The 22898-nt window shown below is 34.0% G+C and overlaps 1 protein-coding gene across 8 annotated transcripts in view; it reads left to right on the forward strand.

The window, feature by feature from the left end:
- EPHA5 (EPH receptor A5) overlaps positions 1-22898 on the forward strand; it is a 352110-nt gene that overhangs the window by 310138 nt on the left and 19074 nt on the right. For all 8 annotated transcript variants that reach the window (XM_034958727.4, XM_034958729.4, XM_034958728.4 and 5 more), the window contains 3 exons: positions 8121-8182; positions 9601-9810; positions 12963-13112. In XM_034958727.4, the coding sequence (XP_034814618.2) occupies positions 8121-8182; positions 9601-9810; positions 12963-13112 (422 nt within the window). The remainder of the gene's footprint in view (positions 1-8120; positions 8183-9600; positions 9811-12962; positions 13113-22898) is intronic.

Here is a 22898-nt window from a genome sequence, read left to right on the forward strand (position 1 = left end):
GTTGAATGGCTGAGTAAAGGAAAACTTCCCAGTTCTGCATTGGAGTACAAGTTTTAAAATATGAACTTCAAAGGGCAGCGGTTTTTGTTTTGCTCACTTGTGTGTTTCTAGATCCAAGCCCAACAGGTGTAGCACTTTATATATGTGTTGAATGAATGAATTCTCAGTCGTAAGTAATTGTCTAAATACCAGTGGCATTTCTGTTTACTCTGTCATGCTATATGTTATTTCATAATTAAATCTGCACATGTTTTATCATCCTTCTTATGCAATGAGCTCGTTGGAACTAGCATAGGTTTGTCACCCCGTTTGTGTCCAGCAAAGGGGCAGACACATTAGGTAATAAAAAAAAGAAAGAAATTAAAATAGTGAACGAATAAATTGTGGCTATGTAAAGATCTTAAGCTAGTTAGAATGATATAGTTTATGTTTTAAATTTAAAAACTTAATTATATAAAACCATGGGCTTTTAAGAAAAATAATAAAATTAATAGGAAAGAAATAGTCTGAAAATCAGATCTTGCATACACCACTATTAATTATTAACATTGCATTAAGAATTTACTAAGCTTAGTTTTCTTTATATGTTATCTCTTTTAATCTGCACAATAAGCTATGCTATAGACATTAGTATTTGTTTTCATTTTACAGAGGGGAAAAATTAACATTAAAATAGTTAAATACCTTATCCAATATCATAAAACTAGCATGGGAATAATGTCAGATTTTAAAACAGCTCTATCTGACTCCAAAATCCAAACTCTTAAACAGTGAATATAACCAACCTCATATTTCATCATTCTGTACATGCTTGACAAGAAACATTCATTTATTCAAAAAATACTAGCTGATCACCTAATATATGCCTATTCTTACTAATCAGTGGGGCTATAGCAGAGATTAAACCGACTGAGTTTCTGCCTTTATAGAGTTTACCTTTGGGTGATGGAGACAGAAATTAAATGAACAAATAACTTAAGATAATAATGTTAAATCGAGAAAATCAAGCTGGGAAAGGAGATTAGGGGTTGCTTCTGTTGAGAGTGGGTGTTTTCTATTTTACTTAGATAAGGCTTGAACAAATTAGTTTTGGGCCTTACAGACATTTGGAGGCAGGCTGTTACAGGAAGAGGGACTAGCAATGCTCTAAGGGAACTTGCCTGGAAGGTTCGAGAAACAGCAAGAAGGCCATTGTCGCTGCAGTGATTCTAATGATTGAGAGGAGTCTTTGGTAAGAATTTAGATTAACGATGTAGTAGGAGAATAGACAATGTAAAAACTCTTTGGTGCCTGCAAAGACCATCTCTTAATCTGAACTTTGAAGACGTAGAGCTAACATGGGATAGAATTTGATTTACACATTAACAGGACCAGAAAGACTGCTGGGTTAAGAAGAGGTGGTAGGACCCAGTGTTGAAGCAGGGAGGCACTGGAAGCTGATTGACATTGTTCACAGATCATTATGGATTAGGTCAGTATAATGACCTAGCATGGTAGAGGGTAGTGGTTGGATTTTGTAGATATTTTGAAGGCAATCACAGTAAACCTTCTTGTGAATTGGATGTGAAGTATGAGAAAAAGTGAGGAGTCAATGATAACTATAAATTATTTGTCTTGAGTACCTCCAAAAAAGGAGTTGCAATTTATGGAGAAAAGTTTGTGAGGAACAAAATTAAGCTTGGTAATCAGGAGTTCAGTTGTGGACATGTTAAATTGGAGATACCTATTAGCATACAATTACAGATGTTGTGCATAAAGTTGGATTTAGCTGTAGTCTCAAGAAGTAAAAAGAAAAATGTTTGAAGTATGAGTAAACTTTAATTTTATATCTTCCACTTCACACGAAGAAATAAAATTATATGAACCAGTTATAAACAATGATATACATAAACAACTGTAAAACTGAAGTGGAAACAGAACCAAGCTCATTAATTTGGTTCTTGTTTTTCTTTGTTAAGGCAGATACAGGATTTTAATAAATACACGTATACTAAAAACGAGAGATTTACAAGTGCTGTCTCTGAAAGAATCTAAATCTCAATCATCTGAAAAAAAATAGGTTTATAGAAAGAGATTCGCTGACTTGCAGATTGACAGTTAGTAAATGAAACTGTGTTTTAAAGTTATTTTCATTGTTAATACAACCAAGTTGTCAGATTTGATCATTTTTAGATTCTCCATCTCTTCTGAAAAGTCTGTAATTTCTGACTCCATAATTACTGTATTAACCACTTTTGCTAATGTAAGAACAATTCTAGTTTGTTTTTAATTTGAGAAACGAATATCTATTGAAAAGGTTTATATCAATGTAAACATTCCGAAATAAAGAGGATATTTTGGAAAGCTTGAAATTTCTACCCATAGAGACATTTTGCATTTCCATGCTCCTGTCTCAGGTGAGGTATACAAGCTTTTGATTTTATCTTATTTGCCCAATCTGAAATTATATAATTTTACAAAGGACTTGTCCCAACATGTTAGCCAGCAAATAAGAACCATAATAAAATTAAAATATCTGAGTACATTTCTAAGTTCTGTCTCATAGTTTGTTTTTATTTTTGTTGTTTTGTTTTTTCCCCTTTTAATAAGCATTACCTATTCCTACTACAAGTACAAGATCCTATTTTCTGGTTGACCATTATCCATTAATAATTGATTCACCATATTTGTGTTATCCTAAGTTTCTTTTGGGGTAAGAATAAAAGACATTTGAAACAGCTGCAAAGATAAGTATACTAAATAGAAAACAATGCAAATAAGATGGCATAATGAAATCATACTATAGGTCTATAAGCAGAGGCTTACTTTTAATCATTTACAAGTCTTAAAATGTATTTCTAAGAGAAATCCAGTGACAATAATTTTCCAGTGAATTATGAGGCTTCTAAATGAAATGTTCACTGATAGCCCTAAGTGGTATCATGTGTTTATTGATGATCTAATGGTTTGGGAAAGGCAGATGGTATGAATGCAAATAAAAATAATAAGCCTATATTTAGCAGCAACTCTTGTGATGTGGCCTAGTTTAGTGTTTCACAAAATTTAATGTGCCTCTGGGGATATTGCTAAATTGCAGAATCTGTTTCAATAGATCTGATTGGGGAATGGTATTTTACATTTCTAATAAGTTCCCAGGCCATGTCTATGCTGCTTGTCAGATATCATATTCTGAGAAACAAGGACTAGATCAACATTCCCCAAATCTGTCTCACCTAACTTTGAGATGTCTTATGGCAAAGGATTGTATTACCAGGAACGGCATATTCTCTTCTCTTTTGGAGATTTGTGATGGATGTTAGCACCAAAAAAGTCACATAATAAGTTAAAAAAACTCATTTTTTGTAATTGTAGAAAAAACATACACACACACCTTGAGCTATACACCTTTAATTTTTTTTCAAGTGTACAATACAGTATTATTACCCCTACACACACTGTTGTACAGCAGATCTTTAGTACTTTTTCATCTTGCATACTGTAACTTTGTACACATTGAAGAGCAACCCTCCACTTCCCTGTTCCCACAGCTCCTGGAAACTACCTTTCTACTTTCTGCTTCTGTGGGTTTAACTACTTTAAGTAGCTCTTATGCATGTAATCCAAGATTGTTCACAATACACTGCTTGGATCATATGTGGGTAATGAGCATATATAAAAATAGAATATTTATTGAGAAAAGGTGAATTCCTGAACTAGATCTGCCATCAATGGTTGAATAATTAGTTATGACATATTTGTGATTCCCAAGTTTGTATTAACACAAAAAAATGAATATTTGTGAGTTTTTAAAATGAAATCAAAGTAAATATTTTGAATTTGTAGGCATCTCAGTATGGGAGAAAGGAAAACAGCCTCAATATTCAGATAGATACAAATTTGATTCTCAACTTTACTCCTTATATAACTTGCTCCAGACAACCCAAGTAATATATTGAACCTTTCTGAGCCTTACTTGCCTTCTCTGAAAAAGTCTATTATAATATCACAGTCATAGAATTGTAGTATAAATTCATAACATTGCCTTATAAAGAGTAGATGCTCAATAAATTTGAGCTCTTTTATGGTTATCAATAATAAAGGTAAATTTCTCAAATAATGTATTTCTGTTACTTCATGTATTTCTGTTACTTCTCCCTGGGCTGGGCCTTCAGTAAATAATATAAAGTAATATAAAAACTCTCCCCTGTGATTAAAATCATGTTTTGACATGCTTTATGAGTTATTTTTATATGGATTTTTGATAACATGCTTTCAAAATTATTGGCAGATCTAGTCTTTGTCTGTACTTCAAGCTGGATAATGGAAAATGATTTATACAGTTTTATTGAATTTACAAGGGTTAGAGTAAGCCATGTTAATTATTGCTATGTCATTTTTGCAGGCTAGCAGGAACTGAGACAAAACATAAGCCAAACTAAATGTAATTAGCATTAAAATGACTCACGCATGAAAAATAATCGAATGGGTCCTGAAGTGTCTTATTCTTGTCAACAAAAGAAGATCATACTTGTTTGCAAACATTCATTTTAATTGCTTTTCCCCCATCATGTGAAATATGAGAGGTGTTTTAGGTCCTTATCATCTTTCTCAAATAATGTTTTTGTTTTTCACATCACAACCTACACTGTCATAAATAATTAATCTGGCTTTTAAAATTAGATGACACTAGCTGAAAAATCCTACAGGATGAATACCAGGTGCCCATCTCCCTTTTTTTTCCCCAAATGTATACTATTCAGTGTTAATAAGTTGTCTGATCAGCGCATTCTCTTTAGGGTATAAATTCTGTCTTCTAAGCTCAATGAATTTGGGGTTGAATTTAAGATACAGATTTTCAAAGAAAGAGATAATTTTATATGAGAATTCCATCTAAATCCTACTCACTAGACCTTGGGTGAGCAGTGGTCATATTTACCACTAACCCATAACTCTGAAAAGAGAGCCTAAAATATAAAAAGATAGGCAGAAAGAAGAAATTCTACAAAAGAAAGAAGAAAGAAACTGAAAGTGCTGTAAGTAGAAATGCAGGAAAAGCCCTGAAAACATAAAGGACATGGGGTAAAGTAGATAATGATAACATAGATTAGTGGAGCACAGCGTCTGTTTATGTGATATGAGCTGAGAGGTGCCAAGCAGGAAAAGCTGAGACTATATTCTCTAGATGTCTGCTGGAATTCAGTTCTTTCAATTTATTATAATGTGACAACCCTCTCAATAGATTTCTGTAAATGAGGGGATAAATCAGGCAGAATCCAAGTAAAAGAGCCACACATGGAGGATTTCTGGAATTATAGGCTGATTCCAGAAAATCTAGTCCTCCTTTTAGTTAGATTAGGGCTGATCTTCGTCAGGTACATACTCTTTTGACTCTATTCCTTGTAAATTGATTGAAATCTTTCTAAAAACTGATGCCGGAGTTGCCCATGTGTCCCCTTTATGTGAGTAACAGTTTCTTCGCTGAGTTCTTTCAAATTCCTGAAACTGGGCAAATGATGGGATAATGCCTTAATATCATAGGGTGATCCAGGATACCTCAGCATTATCGCTGGTATAAATTCTGACATATAGATACCCGTGCCCAAACAGTGGGGCTATCACTACTGGGAGAGGTATATTAGTTTTGTATTCTTGAAAGAACAGGACTTCAGATGAATATAAAAGGTTGAAATGGGCTCAGAGATGTGAGAATGGGACGAAAAGAGCCCAAAGCAGAATTGTGTCTATTTTAGAGTTTGCCTGAGGTCCTTTAAAAAGAGTCTGACAATATAGTTAAAATAAAGTTTAAGTTGCAAGCATTTTTTTCATGAATGTAGATTAAAATTATACTAATGATAAAAATTTCATTATCAATTTTTTCCTGATCTGTTCTTGAGCCATTTACAAATACAACCTAAATAATTATTTTTCTACTAAGAAATTTCACTTCCATCTAGTTTTAAGGTCAGTATTTGTCACCTCATCTCTTGTAACTTTATGATTTAAGAAGAGAAAAAAATTCAGAGTTCTGACTGTATTTAAACTTGATGGGCTCTTTCTTGACAATATGCATAGACATGTGCCACCTCTCTTCCTGGAACTCTGGCCACCTTTTATTACACCTGTGACCCCTTCACTCTTCAAGGTGCAGATTAAATTACATCCAAAATGCACATTCTCTGCATATGTGATCTCTCACCTAACATAGGCATCTACAAACCTGTGTCAAATAAGGTATTTTAGACAAACATTTTTACAACTTTTATAAACTTTAGAGGACGAGGAAATGTGGCTGCCTTTGCAATACACTTATCACATTCCATTTAAAGAAATATTGTCTCGAGTATTTTATAAGAAGATAATTAAGTGAGAATTAGACTCACTTGTCCTATATTATTATATTATTGTCCTATATTATTATATTATAAACAGTGAGTTTTAAGTGATCTGGAAATAAGACATTCTTTTTTCTTCCCAGTTATTTCTTTTTCATATGTATTAATCATATGTTCTTTATCTATAGTTGTACTTCTGGATAATATGATATGTGTAAATATGCAAGCTGTCATTCTATGACCTGAGTCAATCAATTATCCAGTAAAATACAGACACTCTTCTGAAGAATGCCATTCAATTAATTACAATGCATTTCACAATTGTATAGTATTTGTTTCTCTTCATAAATTAAAAAGTTAATTAATGGACATATATGGTAATTTTATTATCATAGGTCTCCGTTTTCTTAACTCAAAATACTTTAAATTAAAACTAGTTTTATGTCATATGTTTCTATTAAAGAGTAAAGGGGTGTGTCTTAAAATATAGTGAAAATGTGGAATGATAAAACTAGCAACTGTTTTCTAGATATTTTCTCATATAGCAATAATTTTTTATCTTGCAATTTTCATCTTGTATTACAGACATACTAGGTATGAAATGTCACAATTTTATATGGAATGAGATGATCTATTCTCTTGGTCAACTTACATCTAGCAAGGAAGCTAACACACAAAGTTGATCAAATGTATTTTTAAAATGTTAAATCCTTGCATAGCAAATTCTGAGTAATAGGAACTATTTTAAGTGCCTTGGATAACCATATGACTTAGCGGATACTCGCAACAACCCTATGAGGTAGGCGCCATTGCTATCCTCATTTTACGTATGAGAAAACTGAGGCACAGAGATAAGAATTGACTTGCCCGGGATCCATAATAATAAGTGATTGCTCTGGGATGAAAATCCAAGAAGTATGGCTCTAGAGTCTGTCCAGCTGACCTCTAGGCTACATGTCAATGTCAGATATGAAAGGAGGAGAACCCTTTTCATCATAATTAATGATTGCTAAGGAAATCTTTCACATAAAAATTAGAACAGAGCTTTAAAAAATGAAAAGAAAAGTGGGGTTAATCGAGATTTTAAGTGTGTAGCAGAGAGAGGAAGGGCAGGTAGCCATAAGGAAAGGAGTTACAAAAACATAGAGGTAAAGGTAGGAAAATGCAATATACATTCAAAGGATCATAAACAGGGCAGTTAGATAGGATGGAGTTTTTATTTAGAATTGTGAGAATCAGAAAGACGAATATGTTCCAAGTGTTTCGCTGAATATTATTGGATACATTATATCATTATTTCTATTAAAATAAAATTTATCCTAATACTCATAGAATTATTCTTAAACACATTTCCTACATAAATTAGTGATGATGTTGGCAAGGGTGTGTGTGTGTGTGTGTGTGTGTGTGTAAATCTTAAATATCAGTCTGTTATTAACCTTGTGACACATTTTTCTCACTGACTCAACCATAACACTAAGATATCATCATATCAGGAATTATCTTCTTTCTTAAAGAGGACATTTTTAAATATTTAAATATTTAAATAGTTTTAAAATACTTTAAAAAATGTTTTTAAAATATTAAATATATTAAAAATATTTTTTAAATATTAAATATATTAAAATATTTTTAAATATTTAAATATCTTTATTTCATTTAATAAATTTTATTTTTTAATATTTTTATTTAAATATTTTAAATATATATATATACAATTTTGACACTAATAAAAACTTCTGGGTAAGCTTTGCCAGATAAGAATGCAAAATCGAAGAGCAGCAGGTTATATCACTGTTTTCTTTTCAGGTAAACCAGTGATGATCGTGACAGAGTATATGGAGAATGGCTCTTTAGATACATTTTTGAAGGTAGGATTGGGGAATAATTTAGTTATTCAAGGTGTTATTTATATATTGACTGTGATGTTGAAGTTGAATTTGGGCCACTTTAAAGCTTAAGTTTTTAATAGAACAGAAATTTATGGAGCCACAATAATTACACTCCAAAATGAACATAGGTTTGTTTCAGAAAACTCACACAAATCCAAATTATATGCCCCTAAAGTTTTATTTAAGTATGTCTTAATTTGAAAAAAAAATGCAGAGAAGTAGAAGGGAATAAGAGAGGAAAAGAAAAATTTTAAAAAAGAAATGTAAAAAGGGAAACGAGGAAAAAATAAGGTCTTACAAGTGGTCGATTTTCTCATAGTGTATCAGGCAGAGCAAGAAAACGTGTAAATAGCCCAGGCAAGTCATTAATAAAGGTGTCAAGTTAGAGCCTATAAGTGCTCCTAATCTACCTGAAGACCCATCACTACTTGCACCAGCAGAATTCACGTGGTAATTGACAATAGCTAATATTATCAGATCACCAGCGTTTCAGGGAAAGATTTTCTTCATGTGCAAATCTCTAAATTTTAAATAATGGCAACCCACTTTATTAGTAAATAGCTTGTGTTAGACAATGTAACATATTTGCAGGCCTGACTAAACATATAGGCTGGCAGTTTGTAATTTTAATATAGTGCTCATTACCATTGGTAGGAAAAAGTGATAGCCCAATGGCATTGATAACGATTGTAAGAGGGACCTATGCAATGAATTTGATAATGGTCCACTGAAAAGTCAATTTTTTCTTCCTAACGCCAGACTCTGCCAAATTATTTTATCAAATTTTCTAACCATACCTTTAAGTACTCCAGTCTCTTAGAGTCACACCATCCCTTTATTTTAAAATAGCCATCCATTGAGCCTTATGAGTTTATGTAACTGAAATAATTTCAGTGCCTTTGACAAAGACGACAAATTTCCAAAATTTGCTAACATTGACCTGATCACTGCTCAGTCACCCGTCTCCCATCTGCTGTTACAGAAACTCCCTTATCTCCTCTGTCCATTTCTTCTTTACCTTAATATGTCTATCCAGCTAGCTTCTTTTAAATCACCTCAAAATAGTACGGTGTTGACCCAAGGCAGATACTAGGTTGGAGTGTGAACAAACCCTTCTGATGACTGAGAATAAAGGAGTTATGATGCAGAAAAAGACAACTACATAAGATTTTTGGCCAGGGTTTTCAAAACCTTTATCTGCTTTGACCAAGCAGAGGAAAAATAAACACCACCAAGTTAACCATATACTTCTACCATTTTCCAATCTCCTTCAGGTAGAAATTGCATATGAATTTTAGCGATTGATAGTATCAATTTGGGGGATTGAATACAGACCTCTCATATTTTCCCCCAGTGATTGGTGTTGCTAGACTAATATTTCTACATTGTCTTTACAGAAAAACGATGGGCAGTTCACTGTGATTCAGCTTGTTGGCATGCTGAGAGGTATCTCTGCAGGAATGAAGTACCTTTCTGACATGGGCTATGTGCATAGAGACCTTGCTGCTAGAAACATCTTAATCAACAGCAACCTTGTGTGCAAAGTGTCTGACTTTGGACTTTCCCGGGTACTGGAAGATGATCCCGAGGCAGCCTACACCACAAGGGTAAGATCTAACAGAGTGCATTTCTGAAACACTAGACCAGAGCCATTTATTTTTAAAGATTCTAAAAGAAATAGCTAAAAGAGCATTCCTGCAACAAAGTCAAAAAGAAAGATAGAGAGTGAGGGGGAGAGGGAGAGAGAAAATCAAAAGTCAAAAAATTCTTCCTTTTATATATCAGCAAATTTAAATATTAACTTTAGAATATCTGAGTTTCATAATTCATTTTTTCTGAAGATACTAAAAATAAAAAATCTTACTTCAGAATGGATACAGCATGTAAGAATAATCATCTTAAATTTCAAAGTAAGGAGTTAAATACAGAATCTCCTACATTAAAGGTTATATATATATATATATATATATATAGTATGTATGTGTCTGTGTATACACACATATATATGAATAAGCAAACATGTATAATATTATTGGGTAGTTTAAGCTGTCTGCATTATACTGTCCTTACTTGTAAAATAAATACAGAAATATCTAGCTCCCACCTTTTAAGGATTTACATTGTAGGGAAAAAAGAGCTATTCCTTCAAAAAGTTTTGATTTCCTGGAGGTATTGTAATAGCTATTTAAAAACTGTTATGTCTACACTATGGAAAATTGATCACTAACTCATATTGTTGTATTTCACAGAAGTCAAAACTCTTTTCTATCAAAGTAATTGCTTGCTGTATTGATATGGTATATAATTGACATTTTTTTCTGTGAAAAACTGTGCATATTGCTACAACAGAATGTTATGGGTGATCTGTAATGTCATACTTTTCAAGTTTGAATTCCTTATGATAAACAATATTTGCTTAATTCTAAATATGTTCAGTGTCATCAAGTTGAATATCCTCAGTGTCTAAAACCCTTGTGAAGATAGAGATCTGTCATTGTTTCTTTTTCCCTATACAATTCGATGTCTCTCATTCTCAAAGTAATATGCATGTTTTCATATTTAATTCAACTTTTAAAAATTATATCCACTGGTAGTCTAACAATAAGTTCTTTTCAGATCATAAGGGTTTTTTTAAAAAACATTTTTGCTTTGTGATTCATGGGGATTTGTACTTTGTTGAAGGGCGAAAGTAACTTATCAAAGCAAACAAAGACTTCCAGTGGTCAGCTTAATCAATAAAATATTTAGGGGGATATCTTTCCTCTTCTAGACCTATCATTGTCATTATTTGCATTACATGAAAGCTCAATTAAGAATTATTTTGGGAATAGAGTTACCCTTAATAAATTTGGCCTGATCAAGATTGAGGTTATACAACTATCCATTGCCAGTGTGATTGGTGGGTGTCTTAGTTAAGTGTAAAAAGTAGATTTTTCAAGATTTGTGCTAGTGTGTTATGCTACAGAGTAAAGTGAGAGACAGAGAACCTGAAACCTTCAAGGCTTATTCCTCTGAAATGGGGTATAGTGGCAGCCTGTGGAAAATCTATACACTGAGAGATGAGAACATAAGGAACTTGAGATTTATTGATGACATGAAGGATGATCAGAGGATCACGAGAAAAATTATGGGCTAAGGTTTAATATAATCAACAAATGACAATTCTAAAAGGAATATTAATAAGACATTATAGAATATCTATGCATAGCTAGGACTCATAATACTATCTTGCCTATGAATATTTAATGAATGAGAATAAGTTTCAGGTAAGTCTTCTTCAAATGATGTTACCATATATCTAAAGAGCAAGTAATTCAAACCTAACTTCAATTCCCAAAATAATTTTTAGTATGACCCCAAACTGTTATTTCCTTATATATATTGAAACTTTGGTTCATAAACAGCAATTTAAGTCCTATTTTTTCCCTTGCAATGTAAATTAAATCTTTCCCTTCCTGCAAAATGGGAAGGCATATGTTAGTCTTTTTCCAAGAGAATATTGAAAACCTTCACCTCTTTCTCTTTCAATATATATTTGATGATAGATGAAATATTTGATTATCTAGATTTGCCTGCTATTGAAGCTAAGAGAATAATAATTTCACCCTGAAAGAGGCATATTATAAAAGTGTTTATTGTATGAACTAAGAGAAAGTCTACCAAATCAATTTTTATGCCATAAAAAACAACTTGATAATGTAGTAAGATTTTCCCCCAATCCAATTTCAATAATTTTTAATTTGGTTTAGTCAAACAAGACACCCTCCTCTTAAACAGTTGAACCAAACAAAAACAAAATAAGACAACAGAGGAAAAGAGAAAAGCAAGTCTAAAAGAAATAACACAACATCAAGGGAAAGTGTAACTTTGTTTTAATATATCCAATATTATGCTGGGCCCAGTAGCTCACGCCTGTAATCCCAGCACTTTGGGAGGCTAAGGTGGGTGAATCGTTTGAGGTCAGGAGTTGGAGAGCAGCCTAGACAACATGGCAAAACCCTGTCTCTACTAAAAATACAAAAATTAGCCAGGCATGATAGCGCGCGTCTGTAGTCCCAGCTACTCGGGAGGCTGAAGTATGAGAATCACTTGAACCTGGGAGGTGGGGGTTACAGTGAGTGGAGATCTCACCACTGCACTCCAGCCTAGGAGACAGAGCGAGACCCTGTCTCAAAAAAAAAATTATATATATATATATACACACACACACATATATATACACACACATATATATACACACACATATATATGCACACGCATATATATACACACACACATATATTACATATATATATATATATCCAATGTTTATGCTTTTCTTATTAACTGCTAAACAGCTCAGGGTCACATTCATCAACCTATAATTTCCACTTACAATTTCTGTATTAAAGAAACGAAGCACCCAGGGAATTTGAGTCCTTTACTCTGTTAGAAAGTCATGAGAGTATACCTTATCAGTTTGCTTGACTGCCTGCTTTCCCTTACTTAGAGCTGCTATACTGAGGACTGTAATTGAGATGTGGTTTCTGTATGTATTTCAGTAGTCACACAGAATTTAAACTAGAAACCTTCTAGACAGCCAATTAGTAGTTAGTCTACAACTGCTTATGGGCTGAGAGATGTGAAAAGACACTGCGTGCTGTCAAGCAGATTCACTTAAAAATGCTACATCTCTGTCTAGATCTTTTCAGTGAGGCAACACTGTCCCTAGGCACATTTGAAGTATGTAGGAAGTTTTTAAAATCTTTTTCAATTTTAGGGAGGAAAAATTCCAATCAGATGGACTGCCCCAGAAGCAATAGCTTTCCGAAAGTTTACTTCTGCCAGTGATGTATGGAGTTATGGAATAGTAATGTGGGAAGTTGTGTCTTATGGAGAGAGACCCTACTGGGAGATGACCAATCAAGATGTGAGTATGGAACTACTCTTTCCCAACTTGACAATGAAATGCTTTGTTCTCCGAGTCAAGACACAATGTTTTTCATTTCTGAAAGTGACAGTTGCTTAAGAAAATGAAATACTTTGCTTACCCTCTGATCTGTTTTGTGTTGTTGAAATATCCTTTATGCAGGAGCTCAAAATGAGTTATTACAAAGGAAAGTAAGTTACAGTTATATAAAAACTCAGTCCCTTGCCAGACAGTTTTAGCTGTACTGTAGTGATGTTTCACTCAATTCTTGTCAGTATCATTTTCAAAGATAAAGAAAGAGCCATCAAAGAATGAATACTGACAGGCAAGTTTTTATGATTTGCATTTGATAAAGGCAGCTAATACTCCAAACCAATAGGATGATGATATTGATTTAATAGCGGATGCTCTTAGAGGATAAAAAGGAATAGTCTACGTTTCTTTAAATTAAAAAATGTAAGAAGAGTTGTATTGTTTATTTAACTTGAAAGAAATACCAGATTTTCCCACAATGGAAAAATAATTCATACTTACAATAATAGAATCCCAAAATTAAAGGAACTATGAAAGAATCTTCTGTTCAAATTCACAGCGCTTATTATGTGATGCCTGACACATGGCTCTTTAATCTTTCCCTTTGTAATTTTCCATCATTACTATTCAATACAGACCTTTCTATTTTGGATCATATGGAAATTTCATATTTTTATTTTGAGAAACAACAATTATAAAAGCAGCTAACATTTATTGAGCCCTTATCATGTGACATACACTGTTTTAAGTGCTTTACCAACTATTTTATTACTTCATTGTAAAGCTAGTATATTGAACAGTTTTAATTTAATAATGTGCTTATTTGAAACACTTTTTTCACTCGCATTATTTCTGTCATCCATGCTCCATAAAACCTCCCTCTCTCATGACTTCAGGGTTGGTTAGACAGATACTATATAGCTCTCCAGCTGAATTTTGTTGAAACAACAATGCCGGTAATTAACACTCACTTTCCAATCTAAAAATTCTAGTCCAACCTAAAAGTGAATCCTATATACATTTCAAAGTGTCTTCCACAACTGGAGGCCTAGCCTAACTGTAGGTACCTACAGTGTGAATCAAGTATGGTCGGATATTTGCCCCTCCTCCTCTGCCAAAGTCTGTATCAGGCTTCTTCAGGATTGGTTTGGGTGGAGAGGTAGAAAAGAAGGGGCATAAATGTCTTCTTTTGAGAAGTGTCTGTTCATATCCTTTGCCCATTTTTTGATGGGGTTGTTTGATTTTTTTCTTGTAAATTTGTTTAAGTTCTTTGTAGATTCTGGATATTAGCCATTTGTCAGATGGGTAGATTGCAAAAATTTTCTCCCATTCTGTATGTTGCCTGTTCACTCTGATGGTAGTCTCTTTTGCTGTGCAGAAGCTCTTTAGTTTAATCAGATCCCATTTGTCAATTTTGCCTTTTGTTGCCATTGCTTTTGGTGTTTTAGTCATGAAGTCCTAGAACTTAAAATATAATAATAAAAAAAGACAAAATGAAACCACAACTTCACACCATGTATATATAAAATATACATGTGAGGTGGAATAAATATGGAAATGTCAAAATCAGAATATAAAATAATAGAAGAAAAATCTTGATTATATTTAGCCTTTCTTTAAAAACAGGAAAAATCCATAAGCCATTTAAGAAAAGAGTTTGATAGTTTTCACTAACAAAATTATAAATTTATGTGTTGAAAAATGCAGAACAAAAAGTAAGAAATACAAGTTTAGATTGAGAAAATATTTTCAATACTGCATTATAAACAAAAGTATAATGTACTTATACAATGAGACTTAATAAAGCATTAAGAAAAATAGAAACAATAGGCAAAGCATAAGATTTGGCAAGATACATTGGATGGAATGCAGATGGCCAATAAATGTATGAAAAAATGTTTAACTTTTTAAATAAAAGAAATACAAATTAAAAAAAAAAGAGAGAGAGAGAGAAAAGAAGAGGCACGGGCTGGGCGCGGTGGCTCATGCCTGTAATCCCAGCACTTTGGGAGGCCGAGGTGGGTGGATCGTGAGGTCAGACCATCCTGGCTAACACGGTGAAACCCTGTCTCTAGTAAAAATACAAAAAATTAGCTGCGCGTGGTGGCGGGCCCCTGTAGTCCCAGCTACTCGGGAGGCTGAGGCAGGAGAATGGCATGAACCCGGGAGGCAGAACTTGAAGTGAGCCGAGATTGTGCCACTGCACACCAGCCTGGGCGACAGAGCGAGACTCCGTCTCAAAAAAAAAAAGAAAGAAAGAAAAAGAAGAGGCATGATTGCTTTCATAATGTGAGGATGCTGATGCCTCCTGTGAGACATACTGCCTAGGCATTAGTTCTCAAGTGAGTTATCTGTCTGAGCTCTTCCAAAGACCCTTGATGAAGCCCTTTTCTCTGCAAGACCCCTAGAGGAGGAGGATGTCCTCTGACTTTCCATAGTTCCTCTCGCTCTCTGTCTGTTCCCCATCTGACAGTGTCTTACTGTTCCAGCTCCGTGTCCACTTTATTGGAGAGAAACACATTCTTACTGGATGCACTAGCAGTGCCTTCTCTTTGCAGATATCTGTTGCAGGCTGCTCCAGCCAGCCTTCTTCAAATTTCCCCCGAAGAAAAGCCAGGGTCACACATCAGCTTTCCCACGAATGATTTCATAGTATTCTTCTTTGATCGAAACAGCAAATTGGAGTTATGGATTTCTGCTTCTCAGCAAGCACACCGGATGACAATGAGTCTCCCCTTCTTGTAGTCACTTAAAATTGCTAAAATTGGTTTTCTTTATGCCCTGCTTACTTGGCTTGGGGAGGGGAGCACTGACTGGCATTTCTCTCAATCTGGGAAAATGGTATATATTGTCTTCAGCTTTATGATTTTAGGGGCGGGACCATTGCAAAACTATATCATTCAATTCCTGTTACATGTATTTATACTTATATTTAACAACCTTGTGTCAGAGAGGTGCTATTATTATTACTGTTTTACAATTAAGAAACTGAAGCTCGGAGATGTTAAATGACTTATTTACCATCACAGAAATAATGAAAGTGATAGCAGAAATTTCAATCTGGTTCTCCAAAATTTTTGTATCTGAGCATCACACTGTCTCCAATTGAATCAATGTCTCCTACCTCTCTTTCATTTCTAACCAATAGTCCTACATCAGCTTTCTAATTTAATATAAAATATAAAGTGTTCAATTGAATATATGATTACTCTGGATTGATCTTGATCTTAGTCTAGACTAAGACCAGACCCATTTACTACTTTCTATTCTTCAGATAAATGTCAAATGCTAACAGGCCCTGCAGAACACTGCGTGGTTTCATTTCTAACTTATCTAAACCTCATTGCAATGCCATTCTTCCCTTTAATTTTTGTGAAAGTATTTTAATCCATCCTGGCAGCGAGCCTTGATATACTGGTTTCTACCATGTGTCTACTTCACTCAAGGGAAACATTCATCCCTTATTTGCCTGGTTAACTCCTATTCACACTTGAGATATTTTGAATTCTGATCCTGTCACTCCGAATTATTAGTTTTTCCCAGCTGTGCAGCAGATCATCCACGTTATAAGGAATGATGCCTAATACAGTTGTATCTGTCACAGACACAATTATACACCAGTGCAAACACTGGTGCTAGGTGAATGTTCATAACTGCTCATCTTGACTAGGCTTTCTTATGTTCCTGGGGGCCAGTGGGTCTGTATTAGTATGCCTTGGCTCTCCTCCACAAGTCTCTTATTTTCCTCCTGAGACCAGCAGCTAGCCCAAACGTGATCTCATTTGCAAAATGACTGAAGAGTAAGAAGGAGCCCAATTACATCTCAGCCTGCAACATGTCTGCTAAAATCTCATTGGCCAATCCCATAATCAAAGTGCTGAGTCAATGAAACTACTCTTTGTGGATGGGCACTACAAAGTTGCATAGATAAGTGAATAAAAGTTCATTTATCTAATGCTTAATCACTTCTTTAACATTATAGTATCATCTATTTTTACTCTCATAGTGCTTTCTTTGTGATTTTTATTTTTCCTTGTGCCTTTAATTTTATTTTCCTGATTTCAGCTATTTGAGTGTCTTGATACTCTTTCAGATAACTGTATTTCAAATTACTTAGAAAAACACTAGAAATTGCTTATATAACGTTTCAGGAAGTTTTAAGAAAGAAAAAAACTAATATTTTGGCTTCTACTTGGTTTTCTAAGAATTTAAATGAGGTTTACAGAAAATGATCATACAATTAAAGATCATTCTAAAATATCTGTCTATAATACAATGTCCAATGCATGCATTGCTACTTTCTCAGCTAGTTCATAAGTGGCATTTTAGTTTTCAGATACAGCACTAAATTTCCTATGCCTTAATTTCTGTTCAAATTTTGTATCCAAGAAACATGACAAATCAACTATATTTAATGATCACAATCACTAAATATTTCTTTGGAGAAAAATTCTCGGAAAACAAAGTAGAAGTACTGATTTGGCAATTTCAAATGATATATTCCATAATCTGTACATTCCAGATGCTATCTGATTCTTAAAGGGCTTTGCCACCATGAAAATGATACGTTACCAAGACATGCAGGATAATCTAAATCTCACAGAGGAGATCTTCCTCTGTGTCAGGAGGACAAAATGCAGCAGTAGGAGTCTTCTGATTTAGGATTGCCTCTTCCATCAGGAAGAAAACCTGTAATGACAATAATGAAAATAAACTAGAACAACGAAGGAGATTTTAGGTAAATACCAGACCATGAACTCTGATTCAAGCTCAGAAGCTAAGATAATATCATGTAGTCAGTAGAAGCCTATTTATTGATAGTAAACACTTCAAATATCAACAGTTTTCAGAAGCTAAAATAAAAACTAAAGATTTCATTGTGTTGCATTTTTATTTTTAGTGACAAGGTCTTTCTCTTATATTTATTGCAGAGTATATGACTGTATAGATTCTACTAAGTACATAGATTGCACAATATTTTGAAAACTAATTTAAGTAGTCTGTTTTTTAATCTTCTTATATTGGAAGTATTTTTGCCTTTTTTGGTTTTAGGAAGTCAGATTCTGTGCTTTCTTTTTCTGGCCAGTTTTAATCCAGTCGTTTTATTACTACTTCCGTTGGCCCAGATCTTACTTGTAAAGCAGAAAGACTATTTGACTCCAGAAAAGATCAACTAGCTTTGTACTGGGTGTGCCTCTCTTCCTCCTTCTATTCTTTGTTTCATTTCTGATGTGCCAGATATACATATATACATACATCAGCAGTATAAATTATATGTATAAGAGCAATATACATAAACATATGTATATGTTTATGTATATTCCTTATATGTTTATGTATATTGCTCATGTACATATTCCTTATATGTTTATGTGTATTGCTTATATGTTTATGTATATTGTTTATATGTTTATGTATATTGTATATGTTGATGTATATACATAAACATATATTCCTTATATGTTTATGTATATTGCTCATATACATATAATTTATACTGCTGATATATGTATATATGTATATCTGGCACATCCGATATACATACATATACATATGTATATATATTCCTTATATGTTTATGTATATTGCTTATATTATTGACATATTTCTTGCTAAAATAAAGAGTCAGTATGTTGTAATTAACTAAAGAAGGGGTATGAGGAATTTAGTTCTCATCCAAATACTGCAAATTACTGATTTGACAGTAAGCAAATTATTTGACTCCTTAGCCTCATTGCTATGTAATCTAAAACGAGTGTCTTTGACCAAAGAATATTCATCTTTTAAGGATAATGCCGCCCTTGGATGTAAGTAATTATTTTAGGAACTAGTAGCCTCATGAAAATTCTTATGCTTTTGAAAAAATGACACGTAAAAAATTATCAGTTCTTCAGCTCAAAATTTCTGTACCTGGCTGTTTAACAACAACAACGAAACGAAAATCTTGGACTTAAACCAGTCATCTTGGATTCTACAACTCTTGGTCAGTTTCAATGATTATAAAGGGAATAGGCTTCAACAGAAGATTTCTAAGATCTCTTTAATCTCTGGAAGTCTACTGATCTAAGATTGATGCACTAAGAAAAAAACATACTCAATATATCTTTAATAACTATCTTAGAATAAAAACGGATATATCTTAGAATCTTAGAATAAAACTGATATATCTGAAACTATTTCTATGTCATCTGGGTTTGCTTCCAGAAATATATTCATAAACTCTAGTCATTTGTAGGGAGCTTCATATCTCATAGTAACAGCTCCTATATGTGAGATTTCAAGTAAATGCCTAGCAACATAGGTACTCAAGCCCTAGATAGAACTTAATTCATGGAAACACACAGCTGATGCTTGAATTCCTATAATCTTCCTAATCTTCCTGCCACTCAGTTTTCAAGCCTACATTTTCACATCTCCTGTGATGAAGAATGCTCTATCTTCCAAAACAGCTCATTTTAATTCTGGAGAGAGAGATATGTAACATATATACATATACACACACAATAATTTATATAAATATAAATATATATAATATGTAAATATCTATTTATTTATGGTGCAAATAAATATGATTCTATAGGGTGGCATTCATATGTATATTTATTAATGATGCAAATAAATATGATTCTATAGGGTGACATTCATATCTCTCTCAAATTATTTTATTTGGTGTGTGTTGAAGTGTAGCGATGATGATTTCTAATTTCAATGGTGTGACTCAGCACCAAGATGGAAAGACCACAGGTTTTCATGACAAAAATACTTAATTTGTGAATCCTGCTACCCCCACTTCTTAGCTGTTAAAGATGGGCAATTTCTTAAACCTTCTGATTATTTGGAACCTGAGGTGTTTCATATGTGAAATGTGTATAATAATTTTTATCTTGTAGATTTGTAATATGGATGAATTTAGATAATTGCAAACAGCCTGCATGGCTATGACTGACATAATCCATAGGCTAATCTAGGCCCTCCAAGAAACCTATGTCAACAGGAAATAATTAGATACTAAGGAAAATTTTTCTAAGAAAAATTGAGGAGGGATGAAGGGAAGCCGGGATAGATGTCAGACTGTGACCCAGGTATGTCCCTAGGTACAGTAGAGATGGAAGGAAGGAAGGATGATTGGGTGCAAGCTATGGAGGGGAAATGCCATTCTAAAGGAGTCTTTTTATCCTTGCCATACTCCATAATTGCCTGGAAGCAACGTGCATAAAGTAAGCTTTATGCAGGTGCACATGTGATGAAGGGCTTTAGAGCACAGCAGCTAGCGTTGTTGGCCAATTACTATCTCTGCAGGTGAAGAGCCTAGAGACAAATGTTTATGATTGCCATGCTCTATTCTCTTGCCATGACACACTTACTTCGCATAGGTTCAGAAAGCATCTGTTTCATGGTTCTGTGGGCACTTCCTCCTAAGAAAGAATTCAGAAGAGGCAGGTTACTAAATGAACTGCAGCCTGTAGCTATAGTTGATCTTAGGACCTCACCTGGTCCTTATCCTCCCCCTCCTCCACTATCCACTCTGACTCCCCCTCACTATGATCTTGGCAGGTCGTGATGGCTTAACTGGTGGTCTGATCTAATTCCTCATTCTTGGGGTTTCACACATATTTCTCCCTGCCCCAACTGTGAGAAAGAAGTCCAACTGCTTCCTGCTGCTCAGTATCAGTTATCCTTGCCATTATGGTGACTTCTTTTCTGCTGATCTCTTTGCATGAGTAATTCATAACTGTTAATTCAATGGAGCTTTGCTGTGTTTTCTGGCAAGAGTCACTGGGAATGGAGCACAACACAGAAGTATCTGACTATATATATACCGCAACATGAAGAATAACACCCATACTTTCAGAATCTTGTCTCCATGTTGGTGCTTCAGCTGTGTCTTGTTGCTTCTGGATAATGAACTATGTGTGCTGGTGTGCTCCAACAAGCTTGTACCAGCTGGCATATTTTTAGAATATTTCTACTTGAATGAGACCATATTAGTAGCTTACAATTGGCATAGAGAGAGTATTTACACCATGTCACGATACAAATATTACAAATTTGTCCTCCCCGAGGGAGAGTGAGTTGTTACAAATTTATCAGCACTTCATGAAGTACAAAAGTTCTTGGAATAACATAATTTTGTTCAACAGCACTTTGTTATAATGTTGATGAGAAAAACAAATATATCAACTCACAGCCAGGGCCACTGTCTGTGTGGAGCATGCGGGTTCTCCCCATGTCTGTGTGGGATTCCTTCCATATACAAAGATATGCCCTTTAGATTAATTGGTGTGTCTACATGATCCCAGTCCAACTGAGTGTGGCATGAGTGTGAGTGTGTCCTGCAAAGGGATGGTGTCCTGGCCAAGGTTGTTTCCCACCTTGTGCCCTGAGCTGCTGGGATAGGCTCCAGCCACCTGCAGCCCTAAACCGGAATAAGCAAATAAGCAATTATCTTACCTGTTTTTGTCACTTTTTCTTAAATGTATGTATAGCTCACATTTATTTCAGTGTTTAATAATAGAGGTGTTTTGGGTCATTATTAGAAGTTTAGTTATGTTTTTGTGACCAGAAATATGCCCTAAGAACTTAACTCTTGTTTATATCAACAAAGTTATAGTTAAATTGGTTTCATTATACTTTGTTTCACTGAAAGTCACAGTTTCCAGAACGTATCCATGATATTAAGTGAGGACTTAACTATTTGTGATAGTTAAGTCCTCATACATTCTTCATTGCAAAAGGCATACTCTGGATGGGTGATATACTATGTGGAATTCTGTGTTTGTGAATAAAGCCTTTCAAAACTCCTATTGCTGGCTGAGGGTCTGTGGTTGGGAAAAGCAACCATACCCACAATAGGTATATACACCTAAAAATGCTAACCCAATGACACTGATGTGATAGAAGGAGCCCAGAGAGCCACCTTGCCATCAAATGAATAATACCATATAGGGGGCTAAGTTATGTTTTTAGGAATTGGAAAGAGAGGCAGTATTGTGTTCAGACTATCAGTTTACATGCTAATGCCAAGAAAATGCATAGCATATTATACTATTTCAGATATAGCACATCTGAACTGGTGCCAGCTTGCCTGTAAAAATTCTCATTCTAATTATCTTTTCTTTACTTTGTTCATCTCAGCCACCTGTATCAACCAATCTAATAGTAATGAGAAAGTCCATCGAGATTATAACTCATTTGGTTATATGTTATAAGTTGCATGGGAAAATGAACACCTAAATTGCACTTTGGTCATTTTTGGTAGATTTCCATCATTTTACAACCTACCAGAGTAGTAATGCTATCTATTTCCCCCAAAACTATTATAACCGATCATTAGAAATGGGAAAAAAAAAAAGGAAACTCCTAATATAAAATGTGAAGTTATAGTTGCAAATCTATTTTTAAAATAAATTCTAACAATTAATTTAGAATTAAATTTCATGACCTAATTACCTGGACCCAGTTCTAAGTTGATATAGAGACAGAGCACTGTATTTCTAAGTATAAATTTACCCGAAAATAAGACCGATTAAGAAATAAATTCTAGAAATATCTTCACAGGTCAAATAACTTCTTAAGGTGTTTAAAGTAAACGTCTGTATTGTTGGGCTTAGTGGAGGAAGGATTATTGAAAAAAAAAAGGGTGCTAAAGAAAAAAATCGAACTAATTGGTAGCAGCTTTGGAGAAAGGGCAAATTATGAAATAAACCGTGTTTTGAATAAATAAGAATTACTATTCTCACTGCATAGCAAATA

Source organism: Pan paniscus, chromosome 3, assembly GCF_029289425.2.
Source record: "Pan paniscus chromosome 3, NHGRI_mPanPan1-v2.0_pri, whole genome shotgun sequence".
NCBI lineage: Eukaryota > Metazoa > Chordata > Mammalia > Primates > Hominidae > Pan > Pan paniscus.